The 16347-nt window shown below is 38.9% G+C and overlaps 1 protein-coding gene across 1 annotated transcript in view; it reads right to left on the bottom strand.

Annotated features, from left to right (window-relative positions):
* LOC100261590 (uncharacterized) overlaps positions 1-16347 on the bottom strand; it is a 76356-nt gene that overhangs the window by 30133 nt on the left and 29876 nt on the right. The window contains exons 15-33 of the mRNA XM_010663024.3: positions 15813-16019; positions 15609-15690; positions 15428-15495; positions 11494-11639; positions 11228-11336; positions 10997-11143; positions 10796-10843; positions 10594-10722; positions 10265-10501; positions 10017-10157; positions 9843-9928; positions 9642-9747; positions 9439-9534; positions 9183-9335; positions 6758-6940; positions 6424-6656; positions 6200-6335; positions 5991-6113; positions 5189-5233 (exon numbers count right to left, since the gene is read on the bottom strand). Coding sequence (XP_010661326.1) covers positions 5189-5233; positions 5991-6113; positions 6200-6335; positions 6424-6656; positions 6758-6940; positions 9183-9335; positions 9439-9534; positions 9642-9747; positions 9843-9928; positions 10017-10157; positions 10265-10501; positions 10594-10722; positions 10796-10843; positions 10997-11143; positions 11228-11336; positions 11494-11639; positions 15428-15495; positions 15609-15690; positions 15813-16019 — 2475 coding nt within the window. The remainder of the gene's footprint in view (positions 1-5188; positions 5234-5990; positions 6114-6199; positions 6336-6423; positions 6657-6757; positions 6941-9182; positions 9336-9438; positions 9535-9641; positions 9748-9842; positions 9929-10016; positions 10158-10264; positions 10502-10593; positions 10723-10795; positions 10844-10996; positions 11144-11227; positions 11337-11493; positions 11640-15427; positions 15496-15608; positions 15691-15812; positions 16020-16347) is intronic.

Genomic DNA, 16347 nt, shown 5'->3' with positions numbered 1-16347 from the left:
TATCACTGGCTGCCCACCACAATTGGCAACTCCTACAGTATGATGTTAAGAATGCATTTCTTCATGGTGATTTAGACGAAGAGATTTACATGAACATCCCATCGAGATTTGAGGGAAACGCAGGAAACAAGGTGTGCAAGCTGAAAAAGGCCCTTTATGAGCTAAAACAATCTCCTAGGGCTTGGTTTGGGAGATTTGCAAAAGTCATGAAAAAGTCTGGATACAAACAAAGCCAAGGTGACCAATCTCTTCATTAAGCACTCGTTTGCAAGGGGAGTAACTGCTCTTCTAGTCTATGTTGACGACATCATAGTGACTGGAAATGATGAGAGAGAAAAGCATGAAGTGAAGCAGAGATTAGCAACAGAGTTTGAGATAATGGAACTAGGGAAACTGAAGTACTTCCTCGGTATTGAGGTGGCATATTCCACACAAGGGATCTTCATCTCTCAACAAAAGTATATGACTGATTTATTGGCAGAAATAGGGAATATTGGGTGTAAACCAATCTTTACCCCAATGGATCCAAACCACAAGTTGGGAGAAGCTAAAGAAGAACCAGTGGTAGATAAAAGAATGTATCAGAGGTTGGTTGGTAGGCTCATATACCTTGCTCACACTCGGCTAGACATCGCCTACTCGGTGAGCGTGATCAGTCAATTCATGCATGATCCAAGAGAACTTCATCTTCAAGCTGCTTATAGGGTACTGCATTACTTGAAAGGCAACCCCGGGAATGGAATTTTGTTCAAGAAGAACAATACTCTTCCTCTAGAAGCATACACCGACGCTAACTATGCAAGTTCCCTAATGGATCGAAGATCAACTACAGGGTATTGTACTTTTCTTGGAGGTAATCTGGTAACATGGAGAAGTAAAAAGCAGAATGTGGTAGCAAGGTCGTTTGCAGAATCAGAGTTTAGGGCTATTGCTCAAGGGTTGTGTGAACTACTTTGACTAAAGATTATTCTAGATGATTTGAGAATTAAGTGGGATGGTCCTATGAAGCTTTATTGTGACAAGAAGTTAGCTATCAATATTGCTCATAACCCTATACAACACGATAGGACAAAACATATTGAGATTGATAGGCATTTCATCAAAGAAAAATTGGAGAAAGGAGTAGTGTGTATGTCCTATGTTCCATCAGAACATCAATTAGTTGATATCCTAACAAAAAGGCTGAACAATTCAATGTTTCACGATCTTGTATTCAAGTTGGGAATGGAAGACATCTATTCCTCAGCCTGAGGGGGAGTGTTGAACTGTAAATAGATTAGGAGAATTATTTTCCTATTATGTTAGTTTCCTATTTCTGTAAATAGATAGTTTTATGATTTAGGAATAAGTTAGTTTAGGAATAAGTTAGTTTCCTATTATATCTCTTATTTCTTATTTCTTCTCTTGTAATCTCCTATATAAACTGTGTGTATAGTCAATCTAATAGACAGAACTTATTATTCTTCATCCCATATTTCGTGTCAATTGTTTCTCATGGTTTCATCAAATAATTTTCAACATTACTATCACTATGACTAATAGGATCCTCTAAGGAATATAATCATATCCAATTGTTATCTTATCCTCCCTATCAATGTTAATATCTACCCATTCTCCTTCTTCGTCCACCAACTGCAATGGTATTTTTTCATATACATCAATGATAAGATAATGATTGTATATGAGATTAACCACTAGGACAATCAACAATTCCCCTAATCTTTCTTCTCAATCTCTCTTTTTCCCTTCCATTTAAAAGGTTAGTTGGAAGTCAAATAAGCCCTTATTTCAAAACAGGTTTAACCAAGTGGGGACCCAATACAAAACTTATGAAGTCTATATCAAAAGTCCACAAAAGTATAGATGATAGAACCCATTAAAACAAAAATGTATACTAAAAGCCCACAAAGGCTAAAAACCCTTAGGATACTTGAGGCATAGGCCTCAGCAGCCTTGAAGTTGCAGCCTCAAAGCTACAAGCCTCGAAAGGGTGGGGCTTAATGTCACAAGATGCTTCAAATGACCCTCCCCATGGCTTATATAGGAGGTGAGAAGCTTCTAGAGACCTTTGGAGACATCCACACTTAGCCACTAGTGGGAAGAGTGTGGAAGGTTCTAGAAATGCCTAGAGAAGTCCACACAACTCTACACTATGGTAGAAGGCATGAGAAGGGTCCAAAGCTTTCTAGAGAAATCTAGAAGTCTCTTGAATATTCTAGAATAGTGTAGGACATTCTAGAAGTCTCTTGAATATTCTAGAATAGTGTAGGACATTCTAGAATATTCATGAATTGTAAGGAACCCTCCAAGGTTCTAGAGAGTTCCATTGGTGCCTATAAATAGGTGAGGGCCTCATTTGGCCAAAGCACCAAGCAAGTGAGCATCCAAGCACTTGTAAAGGCTTCTTGAGTTAATAAGAGCTTCCATTCTTTAAGGAGTTGCCTACCAAGCTTCTTAAGCTTTTGAGTCGCGAGTGTCTTAGCCGAGCGAGCTAAGTATTGGGAAGCAAGGCTAACTTAGCAAGATCAAATGTCTTGGCTTGTCTAAGTGCCGCACGAGCTTAGGAAACGACTAAGTCCGTGACAAGTGGTATCAGAGCGCGGTTACGAGGTGGGCATAGCAAAGGAAGCATGTCGGGTTCCAACGTGGAGGAGACTAGCGAGCAAACCCGTGGGAGAGAGACCGAGCCTACTGCACGGGGCAGGGGCAGAGGTAAGAAGGATACATCTCGTGATGTTGTTGCCAACATGGAGGCAAGGTTAGCCAAGGTGGAGCTAGCCATGGCAGACACCCGGGAAGGGGTGGACTTGATCGAGCAAGGCATGGAGAAGGGCTTAGAGGATCTAAGGGAGCAGATCCAAGACCTTCGCGAGGGGGTGCTGGTCTCGCAAGTTCAGCCGGTGTCACACGAGGAGTTCATGTCCTTCCAAGACAAGATCATGAGCATGTTCGCTAGTGTGGAGTCAAGGATGGAGGCCTTGACTGCACGAGTGGAGGCCCGAGACCAAGAGATTCGACAAGAGTTGGCCATCTATAAGACCGCTGTATCAGCTCGGGACATGGCCACACAGGAGGCATCTAGGGTGGAGGTGCCGAAGCCACATGGGTTTAGTGGCAAGCGGGATGCCAAGGAGTTGGATAACTTCTTATGGCATATGGAGCGATACTTCGAAGCTATCGCATTGACGGATGAGGCGGCTAAGGTGAGAACTGCGACCCTCTACCTTACTGACACAGCTACTCTATGGTGGCGTCGAAGGTTTGCCGATATGGAGTAAGGCATTTGCACCATAGAGACGTGAGAGGACTTCAGGAGGGAGATCAAGAGGCAGTTCTACCAGAAGGACGTGGCTTACCTGGCTAGGAAAAACATCCGGCGTCTTAAGCACACAGGCTCAATACGCGACTATGTCAAGGAATTCTCTTCGCTCATGCTTGAGATTCCTAACATGACTCAGGAGGAGTTGCTATTCAACTTCATGGACAACCTGCAAGGGTGGGCCGAGCAGGAATTAAGGCGCCGAGGCGTTCAAGACTTAGCCACTGCTATGGCAATAGCAGAATCTTTAACGGATTATAAGAGGGGAGACTCCTCCAAGGATGAGTCTTTAGAGGATAGCCACGTCATGGGTGGGGGAGACAAGGTTCCAAGGGACCACAATGCTCCTAAAAAGGGATCAAGCAAGACGTCTAACGTCCGAGAAGGAAAGGATAAGGCGGAAAGGAGGGAGTTTACGCCTAAAATCAAATGCTTCCTGTGTGACGGTCCACATTGGGCACGGGATTGTCCAAAGCGGAAGGCGCTCAGTGCCATGATCGAGGAGAGGGAGCAGGAGGACGAAGCACATATGGGCTCAATGCAGCTACTAGGTGCCCTCCAATTCAACCCGAAGCCTAGTACGCCTGAGACCTCCTTATTAGCAGGGGTGCAAGTAAAGGAGGAAAAAGGAGAGCGAGCTGAGGTAGCCCGCACACACATGGAAGAGGTCACTAAGGGAAAGGTGAACTCAATGGGTAAGAGGAAGCAACACTCTAAGCATCGGAAACGCACGGGTCTGCATCCATCTGAAGCCTCACGGGAGAAGGAAGTGAAGAATATCCTGGCTGAACGGGTCACCAGGAGACAAGGGGTCCCTCCTGTGATAGAGTATCTAGTCCGATGGAAAGGACTACCTAAGAGGCAGGTAAGCTGGGAACATGCGGATGCCTTGAGAAAATTCTGGAAACACATCGAGAAGTTTCAGAATGAGGCAACGACGAGGACGTCGACGGCTTAGGTGGGGGAGAGTGTCACAAGATGCTTCAAATGACCCTCCCCATGGCTTATATAGGAGGTGAGAAGCTTCTAGAAACCCTTGGAGACATCCACACTTAGCCACTAGTGGGAAGAGTGTGGAAGGTTCTAGAAATGCCTAGAGAAGTCCACACAACTCTACACTATGGTAGAAGGCATGAGAAGGGTCCAAAGCTTTCTAGAGAAATCTAGAAGTCTCTTGAATATTCTAGAATAGTGTAGGACATTCTAAAAGTCTCTTGAATATTCTAGAATAGTGTAGGACATTCTAGAAGTCTCTTGAATATTCTAGAATAGTGTAGGACATTCTAGAATATTCATGAATTGTAAGGAACCCTCCAAGGTTCTAGAGAGTTCCATTGGTGCCTATAAATAGGTGAGGGTCTCATTTGGCCAAAGCACCAAACAAGTGAGCATCCAAGCACTTGTAAAGGCTTCTTGAGTTAATAAGAGCTTCCATTCTTTAAGGAGTTGCCTACCAAGCTTTTTAAGCTTTTGAGTCGCGAGTGTCTTAGCCGAGCGAGCTAAGTATTGGGAAGCAAGGCTGACTTAGCAAGATCAAGTGTCTTGGCTTGTCTAAGTGCCGCACGAGCTTAGGAAACGACTAAGTCCGTGACATTAAGCCTCAATTACCATAAGAGGGCATAGCCTCAAGGCTAATTTGTAGAGCCTCAAGGCATAACCCTCAATAGCTTCTGATCAAAAAAACAAAAAAAACCCTCAATAGCTTTTTAAAACACTAAGGACAATACGAAAAAAAGAATGGTGCAAAAAGGATGCAATTACATAGTTATGTCGTTATCTAAACTCAGAGCTTCTATATTGATACATATAATCAACAAGATATTAGGAATATCCTGGCAACACCCACCAAGAAGTTAAAAAGAAACATACCTGAAGCTCTGATTCACTAGCACCATTAGTTACTAAAGTTTCCAGCTGAAACCATGTTTCAAGAAACAAAGAAAAATGGAAATCAGAAGAGCAATTTGAAGTAAAGTGACTTTCATGCAAAAGAAGCAATGTTGGAAAACCCAAAGAAGACAAGAAAAAAAGCATAAGAAAGAATCATTGACTCTGTAGCTAACACAGGAAAATAAGGAAATGGTGTATTTTGAAGAAAGTAGAGGATACACCTCTTGAGGACAACATAAGGATTAGTCATTTGAGAAGTTTTAACCATGAAATACTGAAGATCCATCAATGAATACACCAATGGAAAGGAGTGATTGATTCATAATGAAGGTGCCAAAGGACAAGAGGTTAGGTCGAAAAAATGCAGGTAAAAGGCAGCAAGAAAAGAATCGATTGTCAAGGATCTAATGGAAGATCTGGTCTCAGTAAAGGTAGATGGCCCAAAAAACAATTCATGAAGCCAGACCCATGTAGTTGGGACTTGGGACAGGCTTGGATGAGTTGATTTGACTGGAGTAGAGTTGAATTTTAATGCATGAGAAAGAGCCCCAAACAAACGATATCTCAGTAAAGCTAGATGGTGAAAAAGAATTCATATAGCTGGACCCATGTGGTTGGGTAAAAGGTTTTGGCTGAGGTTGAGTTGAATTGAGTGATGATACATAAGAAAGAGCCTGAGCAGATGCACCAACAGCTGCCCAACACACACACAACTAAAGAAGACTAAGAAGAAAGAATTAAAGAAAGGAGGAGAAACAATAGAAAACGAGATATGCACAACCTTTTCTGCAACAATTTGATACTTATCCAATGCATCCCTTGTGACCAAAGGTTCTGAGATACTAATTCCAAGGCGCTCGGAGGCAACAGTTGAAGGAAATGATTGTGAAGCAGTTACCAATTCCTTGCAATAAATTAAAAGCATATATCAGTGACAAGAAATAAGTCTTTCCCAGCACAAAAACTCATAATAGACAAAATTCCTCTAACTTTCACAGCATCGGATGGTTCCACAGAACTCAAATCAGAGGCTGAAGCAGTTGAAGGAAATGAAGCAACAACAGAATCATTTTCGGAAATGTGCTTGATAACACCATCCCCCATTCCCATGTGAGTTGAGGAAGCACTGAAACATAAGGAACATATTTGAGAAGACAGGAAAATGAATACTAGAAAATTTGAGAAACAAAGGAACTGGATAAAGGAAAAAACACCTAAGGAGCTGAACTGAAGTAGACTCCAGATCCTCAGTGACGAAATCCAAGGACTGAGAAACTGCCATGAGCCCTGAGTTTCCAGGGCTAGATGAGTAAATAGTGGGGTCAAGTTGTACTAACGCTGAACCGTGTGAAACAGACTGGCCAGCACCACCAGGTGGAGCTGAATCAGCAGGCAACATGTTTGAGCCTTCATTAGATTGATTTTGCCTAGGAAGCTGAACAAAGCCCTGAAAAGAGAGCGCAAGGTTTATAATGCCTTCATCAATTCCATACCATTAAGCACCAAATCATACAGGACACATCATACAAAATATTGGCATGTCTATACCTCATAAACCTGCTGCTGAGAAAGGGATAAGTGGCCAGGTTTAGGGCGCAGGGCCTCCGGTAGAACAGCCATAGAACCTTGTGTATACATGCTTCCATCAAAAAAAGTGGAACCAATACCTTCTCTGTGCTTCCTTCTTAAAGAAAGTCGTATCTCAAGTTCCTTGTCAATTGTTTGTACAGCCTGTATACATGAAATACCCACAAATAAGTTAAAATCATGCTGCCACAGATGAATTGGATTGATTTATCATCTTGAATCTTTGACCAATCATTTAAGTGAGAAGAAGAAACAACAACTTCCTTCTGCAGTTAAGACTTCCCCTGAAAATTTTATTGGTGGTTTTCTTGATGCCATGCACTTGAGTGCAATTCATGAAATAAACAACAGCCATATACAACTTGTTTAGGATTATCCTAGCAGTATTTACATTTATTTCCAAAAGAAATGCTCCTGAGAAACATTGCAGAAGCTTGTTTTAATAACAAAATCCAATCAAACTAACACCTAGTTCTGGACTAATTTCAACGACGATGATGATGATGATGGAGCACCACATTCTACTCTGTACACACTCTCACAGATGGCAGAGCGAATCCATCCACAAAGCAAGGAAGAAACAGTTTTTTTTACAAGCTCAAAGCCTCTCAAAAGCATGACACAACCATATGGAAAAGAATGTTAAAAGACCAAATTCAGAAGAATGCTAAGAAAGTTTTTCCCCAAACCATAGTGATTGATGATATTTCCTCTACAGTCAGTAAAATATAATCTCCTATTTACACAAACTACAGTTGGGTAACACTTGCAGAATGTAGAGGAAATGAATCCTGTGGAGGGAACAAAGAGGAAATGAAGAGGATAGAAGTCACAGCTAAGTGTAAAACAACAGAATTTTTTCAATCCAATCAATAATCTAGAAGGTCAAGAATCAGGAAAGTAACTACAGGAACTAAATCAATTTACAAATATTTACAGTTCTAAGATTTGAAACTTGTGCATCTTTTAGGACAAGGGGATCACAGAAACTGGCAACAGAGGTTCTCTTTTTCAAGTCCAGGATGAACCAGTTGCACCATCAAGAGAACATCACTCTTAACCCCAAAACACTATCTGATGAACAAAATTTCTCCCACAAAAATAGAGTATAAGAGAAAAAACTTTAATAAAGACTTAGGTGGGCTTTCCCAAATACTTCTTCCCATAACAAAGTTTTATTATTCTTTGAGTCACCTTTTGCTATGATGGTTTCCATGAAATAAGCTGATTGTGCATATATCATTTAAATCATATCATGAAAATACTTTAACAATAAAGCAGAACATTAATATCATGCCAGAATACACCTAAGCTGATTTCATTTTACATTTCACTAAACACAGCCATGATTTTTTTGATAAGTTTCCCTAAGCACAGGCATGATGCACATGCTATTAAATGTTGATGGATCTGACATAGGAAATCCAGGTCAATTAGGGGTTGGACCTGTGATTAGAGACCATTGTGGTATGGTCTTTAGAATTTTTTCAAACCAACCCCCTGTCCCCTGAATGTTGTAATGGTTTCTCTAGCTTGTACATGTTTTTATTTTATTCTCGAGATGTATGGTAGATTTGTTCTTCCTTACAAGAAGATCTTTCTTCTTTTCCTTTTTGATCATCTTTTGTAAATTCTGGAAGAACTTTATATCTTCATTCTACTCAGAAATTCATATCAATGAATTAATTTGCTTTGTATTAAAAAAAAAAACGAAAAAGAAAAACATGAAAGGGAAAGAATATTAAGAAAATCTCACTATGTCACTTACTGATTTTAAAAGATGGAACTCAAGGGTAACTTATATTAAGAACTGAGTTCCCCCTATCATAAAGCTGAAAGCCCTACCAAAGACTATCAAAGCAATGTGTTTCCTCATGTGGTTCAAGGTTCTGACAGTTCATACAGATTACATGACGGATATCAGCAAACACGTTTAATGCACATATTCACACACACACACACACACATAGATACTACATACACACACACATGAGCAGTGGAATAGTAAACAAAAAAAGACTTACATAATCAAGAATAGAAGGTATCAGTGGGATTAGATAATGAAACCTGTAACAGCCTAAAGCAAAAGGTTTTAAATACAAAAACAGAGAAAAATATGATGGTACCATAGTGGTACCTACAGAACAAAAGATCCGGACTGTTGAATATATATGGTGAGATCTAGGTTGTTGAACGAGGGTAGAAATAAATGCGACCAAGGTACAAGGATGCAAAAAATGGGACCAAGGTACACGGGTACAAAAAAAGGGACCAAAAAATGTACCACCTGATTAATGATGCATTTTCAGTAGGTACCGAAAAAGTATATTCCTCTACTGTAACCAGACCCCAAAAATAAACATGCAAAACAATGAAGCTAACTAACCATATCCGCTGCAGCTCGTTCCATTTCTGCACAGGCCTTATCAAGGTTATCATTGGTAACAAGTTGTACAGCTTGTTCTAGACGTTCATTGGAGATAGTCAAACCCTGAAGCAAATTCCCCAGTTGCCTTGCCAATGAAGCCCGTAGTGGTTCCTAGCAGTAACAGATGTCACTGTTTACAGACCAAATAACAGAAGCAGACATTCAAATGACAATGGAACACCAAACTTATCAAATTTAGTGTGGAATATGAAACCTTGCATGTTACATGAGCTAAACTTCCTGCCAGATTTGATACCATCGCATGTGCTGCATTATATATGAGTGCCTCATCTGACTCCATGGCATAGTCCTACCATTGAATTTGGTTACAGTGAAAAAAAAAAAGAAAGAAAGAGATAGAAAAAGAAAAACATATAAATACGATTATGTGACCATATTGCACAACCATAGACAAACCTTTAGAACAAGCTCCTTTGTCGTTTGAGAAGCTATATTAACACTCCGCTGAACCATACCACTCAATATTTCTTTGATAGCTCTATCCATGGCAATTGGAGCAACTCTACAATAAAAAAAATGAGATAATATTTATCAAAGGACCAATGATCAATATACTTCGTAAACAGGAAAATATTGTTCTTTGCAATGGCTTCAAACCTCTGAAAATGCAAGTGCAAGCCCAAAGCACTAATCTTCTGGTTGATGATAACATGAGTTCCAATATTAGGTATTAGGGTAGTAGGCTGCAAGCAACACAATAACCAGATTAGCAGTAAAGACCGCAGCGATAAAAATCTAGAACACTGAAGAATGAAGAAAATGGAACCAGACCTGACTAACAGAAAACGGTAATTGTGATGGGGTGGCTTGTAACAGTCCTTGAGCAGAAGGTAGCTGATCAGACAAGCGTAGAGCTACTAGCTTTTCATCCTCCATCAATGTTCCAGTAGGAAGATGAAAAGGAGCAGCATACTGACCCATCAAATCAATTTAAATTCAAGATGCCAAAGAAAAGGAGGAAAGAAAGAAGAAATCATAATGGCTAACATCCAAATAAGAAATATTAAACATATACTAACCTGAGATAACAAATGTGTGTGCCCACCAGTGTGAGGACTGGCAACCTCAACAGGTAACTCAACTTTATTTGGCGTAGATACTATTGCAGATTTAACTTCAGAAATCATTGGTGGATGGGACGCCCCAATATCCTTGTTAGAGAAATCAGGATTCCCTTCAATTTGTCTTGGACGGTTTTCAAGGAGAGAAGTTGGTGTTATGTCTTTCATATCCACACCAAGGTTCTTGAACAGGACCTGAAACACAAAATGGATATGGCACATACATAAATAAATACAGAATCTAAGTGCTAAATTCAGCCAAATGAGCAATAATAGCAATTGTGTACCTCAATGTCAAACTTTAGGTTCATTTTCAAATTTGGCAGTACATAGATCTCAGCAAGTAATCCAAGAATACCCATGGTCCAGGGATTAGGAGGTTGATATGCTATACTGTTCCGACAAGGTTCTAGGATCTGCAGCAAGTAATAGATTGTAAAATCATAATGAACAGACCAGTGTACATATCAATCGCCGGATTAACTGTACCTTGGAGGTAAATGGAATTACAGCAATCATCAACCCCTTCTCATATGCCTGACATGCAAGGAAAAGAGCATAAGAAAAGAAGGAAGCTAACATCCAATGATAGACCAAGAAATATAACATTCATTTCTATCTGAAAGATAAAGAAGAGAAAGTTAGCAAGGCATAATTTACTCCTCAAGCCAGCATTACTAAGAATATTACCTCTATGATCAATGATTTGGGATCTATCTCACGGGCCTTCAGAACTTGGTTCCTACCAATTGTAAATTTCCCAAGCCAGCTACCCAAATTCTTTAGCAGTGAACGCTCTTCTGAACTTGATTTTATAAGCTCTGATCCCAAAAGAACCTGAAAGAAATACACTCTTGCTGGAAATTGTTTCCATTGATAACTGTATTCAAATCAATGAATAAATGGTTTTAGGAAACAAACTCTGCAGTTCTCATAAGTGGCTTGGACTATCTCCTTATTCAAGGCCTTTGAATTAACTTTGTCTAGGAACTTCAAGTACAAATCATGAAAATTCGGCTCAATGCTTGCTCTGTCAATAAGATAAGTCAGATATGAATTACAGAGGTAATATAAGAAGAAATGAGAAGGAGGACGCTAGGGGTAGTATCAATAACACAGAGAAAAAAAATTATATCGGCATACATAAATATTACATAAAACCAAAAATAACTCATCAAGATTGCAACCTTTTCATCACCATATACTGCGCAAACCAAGGATAGTACTGCTCTTTAAAAATTTCAGTAAATTCTTTTGCCTTAGCCTCAACATTTGCAGCCGAAATATTATTAATTATAAATGATATTTTGTCCTGAATCTCTAATGCTGGGGCCTGCAAAACAGAAATTAGATATAATAAATGATTAATTATAGGAAAGATAAAAACACATAGCAAAGTAAAATGAGGAGCTGCAACATTATCAAAAATGGAATACGCTCACATGGTCCCAAGAGTTGTTTCAAAGGTGACAGTTCCTATAATCGGCATCTAGTTATCCAGTTCTCAATATACCTATGATTGTCAATGCCTTGATTACTAAGTATCAAGCTTTTGCCCTACTACAGATCGAAGCTTTTGACAGTTCTGTTCTAGTTAAGAATATATACAGGCAGCTTGAAAACCCAACCATGCACAGAACCAGTACCTAATCAGGTTCCTGATAACCAACTATTTCACCTCAAGATCTTTAACTCTTCTAGAAAAATAAAGGAAAAGCTTTCAACATACCGTAAGAATAATTTCATTTATGATCAGAAAGCTTAAAATAGAAAAATAGAGGATCTACTGCAATTCCATGTCCTTCCTATTCATACAAACATTTGTCTCTAAATAGATGATCATTTAGAATCCATCCAAAATAACTAAATAAAAGAAACTAAATTATACAAAAAGAATAGCAGAAGCCCATCTTCATTCTTTACTTTTTTAGACTAGATGAAGCAAGACCCACTACAATTAGACAGGCTTCTAGATGGCTATGAGTTAGGATGTCATCAAGTGTTTGTTATTACTGGCAATGGAGAATGGAAAACAGAATCAAGGTAAATGATAACAAATATGATACATAAATCAATACATTTCGCTCTCCATCAACAAAACTGAAAACAGCCACGTAGAAAACCTCCTAACAGGGAGTTTTAATGAATCTCAAAACTACCAAATGACCAAAACCCTAATATGATCAGTCACAAAGCCAAGTTAAAACATGGAAAAAACATTCAAACTGATTTGCAGAAGTATGGCCCAGACGAAGGAGGTTTATGATATCTAGCTGGGCAGCCAAAGGAAAAAATTATTAAACTTGTAAGAATACAAACCCAATTTCGCAAACAAACAATAAAACATATGTTTCCAACATATTTATGCCACTGTTCCATTTAACCTCCAGAAAGCTCTAGGCACCACATCATCTATCTAGTATATGTCATTTATTAGCCGATGCTGCCAAGCTCAAAGAAACATGGCAACGCAGATTTCAGGAAAGGCAAAGTGTATGGTTTACAGGAGATGATGGTAGTCTGATTGGCTATGTTGATTTAGCAAGGTTGTAATGACTAAGAACACGCAAGGCAAACAGCAAAAAAGTAAATGATTAAATCAAGGATCTACACATGAGAGAAAGCTGGTAGTCATAGTTGCACCAACTATTGCAGCATAGAAATCTATTAGTCTACCTTGAAAATTTCAGAAAAAGTGAATGAGCAAGGACTGCCACAGGAAACAACTACTCCACTACCCACTATATTTATAGACAAATAAAAACAAAAATAATAAAATAAAATGAGAGAGAGAGAGAGAGAGGCTGGGGGTGGGGAGCATGAAGTGCACAATTGGTATCATAAAGAAAACACCAAAAAAAGAACAAAAATGGACAAAACCTATTTCATACCTAAACTATCGATAAAATCTAATGAGGAATCAACATTAACTTACAGAAACTACACCAAGAAAACAAAGTTTTCAAAATGTGCTCCAGGCTAAAATTTCTGAATTTTCCTTGTCCTCAAAACGTCTCTTATTCCAATTTTTCCAAATGCACTAAATTACAAACAAAGGAGCAAGCTCCATAACCTCCTTTATTTTCTTCCAACAAACAAAACTCCAATTCCCTGGCAGCAGCTCCTTCAAATACTTGAGAAGTGCCTAAGAAAACACGAAGAAAGAAAATAATAAAGCCCAAAAATCCTAGCTAAATTAACTAGAATATAGATGGCCGATCCCTTTTTGATGAGCTGGTCCATTGTAAGGATTTTCTCCCATACGGTCATCTAACAAAAGTAAATGACTTTAGAAACTGCCATAGGATCACAAACTGTCATTGCTGGAAAAGACTCCAACCATCTCAGACCTAGAAAGCAGTATAATGATTTAAAAGAGAAGTTATCATTCTTTGTTGGCTTCCAAACCATCTTATCACCAAAACCTTCTCTTCCAACAGCTAACACGAGATTTTGGAGAAGTGCATACAGCATTACCAACTCTCTAATCATGGAAGCTTCTCCAAAAGCAAGGGGACAAATGGCCAAGATTGCCCACCTCATTTTGAAGATCCACCACCTAAGCATGCTTGTCCAAAGCAATCTCAGACAAAACAGGAAATAAGTCTTTCAATGGGTGGGGTTTCATTGGAACTTCTTGTGGGGTGGGGGTTATTTGGAGAAAAAACCACATCTAGTGAGATGGGATATCACTTGTAGGGAGAAATATAATGGAGGCCTTTGCACTTGAAACCTTTCAATCCTCAATAAGGTGCTATTGGGAAAGTGGGTGTGGAGGTTTGCCTCTGAGGACAAGCCTCTTTGGAAAAGAGTTATTTTTGGGAAGTATGGGGAGAAGGAGAGGGTTGGTGTTCTAGGGAAAGTGGCGATGGTTTTGGCGTTGGGTTGGGAAAGGAAATTAGGAGAGGGTGGGACACCATTAATAGAAGAACCTTTTCCAATGTGGGTAATAATAGAAGGGTGCAGTTTTGGAAAAATATCTAGTATGGTAAATCAACACTAAGAGATTTTTTTCCCCTTCTTATAATTCATATCCTTGACAAAGGATTCTTAGGTGGCAAATGTTTGGGACCATCAGGGAGAGGATTGGGATTTGGAATCCCTATTTTCAAGGAATTTGATTGATTGGGAGTTGGAAAGGATTGAGAAGTGTCTCTCAAGGCCCCAAGGAAAGGCGGTGAGAAAGAATGAAGATGATAGGCTAGAAGGGATTGATGCTAAGAAGGGGAAGTTTAAAGTCAATTCCTTCTATTCCTTTCTAGGGCAAGAAAGAACAGTTTCTTTCCCTTTGAATGCTAATTGGAACTCAGCAGTCCCAACCAAAGTAGGTTTCTTTGCATGGGAAGCTTTTTGGGAAAGGTTTTGACATTAGACCTATTATAAAACTGGGAAAAAAATAATAAAAATCTCTTCTTCCTTAGTTTTAACTTCCAATAAAATAGGCAATTTTTCCACCAAACAATCACATCCTCAGGGGGAGAGTCATTACCAACACAATCATTTGGTGAACAGAAATAAAATTTAGTTTATTAAACCACCCATATTCTTTCTCTCTATCTTTCTAATTAATCAGACATGTTCTCCTGAAAAATAAGTGGATGTAATGTAACCAACAGTTTTGTTTCAATTACTTGAAATTGGTAATTCCCCTTTTAGAAAACAAACTGAATAAAATAAAATCCATAGATTAGGAACCAACAGGAAATATTTGGAGAAGCAAAACTGTCAAATCTCATCTAAGATTGCTTGGACTTTACATCTATGTGATGGTAAACATGGCAGTCCTGTTCATTATACACTTCATCAATTGGGCAATAAAATATACTTTGCTAACTTATCCATGAGAAAACTAATTAATGTCTACATGAAAATTATTAACAATGTATAAGACTAGTTGCAGGACAGGATCATTTCATAACTAACAGCAATCAGAATAGAGTAGGCAAAGTGAAACATTAAAAGTTAATTTATAAGGAAGAGCACTTCATACATCTGAGTCAATGGCAATGTTTTGCAGTGTTGCTTAACATGTGACAAATTGAATCTTAATCAAAAAGGGGCAAGTAAACTGCCTTCACAGGATCCTCACAAGATATGGCAGGCAAATATAGAATACAGTACCTCTATGGGAGTTTCTCTTCTCTCTGAAGCAGCCACAAGCGTTTCAATGTTCATAGCAGAGCCAAACCCTGCATTAAATGAATGTTATCTAAGCATGCATACAGATATTAAGCACAAAAAAAAAAAAAAAAAAGCTATATTTATGCAGCAGAATGCATGATTTAGAAGTAATTAAAATTACTAGTAGAAGTAATCCCTCGGAGAGGACGGATAGATCCAGGAGATGAAGACACAGTGGCTGGAGCATTAATTGAATTCAGAGACTGCATTTTTGGTAGGAATGAAGAAGAATGTAAGCTAAATTTTGAATCAAAAAGAAGGTGGTTCCAAATGTATACATTAAATGAGCAATGTGAGATGAAATTGAAATTGAAAAGGGGAATACCTTGTCAATACTAGTTGCATCACCCGAGGAAGCAACCAAAGGCTCCCCAGCAGGAGCTACAAGTGGTTTTGTGGAGTTAGATAAAGTTACAGATGCTTTATGCCTATCATCAAGAGAACTTTGAAGTCTATGTTGAAGTGGAAGTGAAGAAGGCTGCCCAGGCTGTATGCTGCTAGCTCCAAGTGATTGTAATGACGATGCAGACATCTGAGAACATAAACAATAATTACTAGGCTGCATAAAAGCATTTGAAAGTTGAAACAACTGGTGGTAATATATTTTTACAAACTAACCACAGGAAAAAATATAATAATTTTTAAGCTGATAGGGACAAAGATGCCAATTTGGTCAACCACAATACTACTTAATCTTTGGCACTTGTCTAAAGTGATATAAAAAGATGAGATATCACATTTTCCTGTTTACTTTATGCATTGGATGGAATGATATTTGAAATAATTTACCTTCTGCAAGAGCATGTTAATAATAGTAAGGCAACATGAACAATCATAGTTTTTGAAAACCAACACAGCAC

This window comes from Vitis vinifera, chromosome 15, assembly GCF_030704535.1.
Source record: "Vitis vinifera cultivar Pinot Noir 40024 chromosome 15, ASM3070453v1".
Taxonomy (NCBI): domain Eukaryota; kingdom Viridiplantae; phylum Streptophyta; class Magnoliopsida; order Vitales; family Vitaceae; genus Vitis; species Vitis vinifera.
Note: the sequence above shows the minus strand (reverse complement) of the source record. Positions and strands in the feature narration are given on the sequence as shown.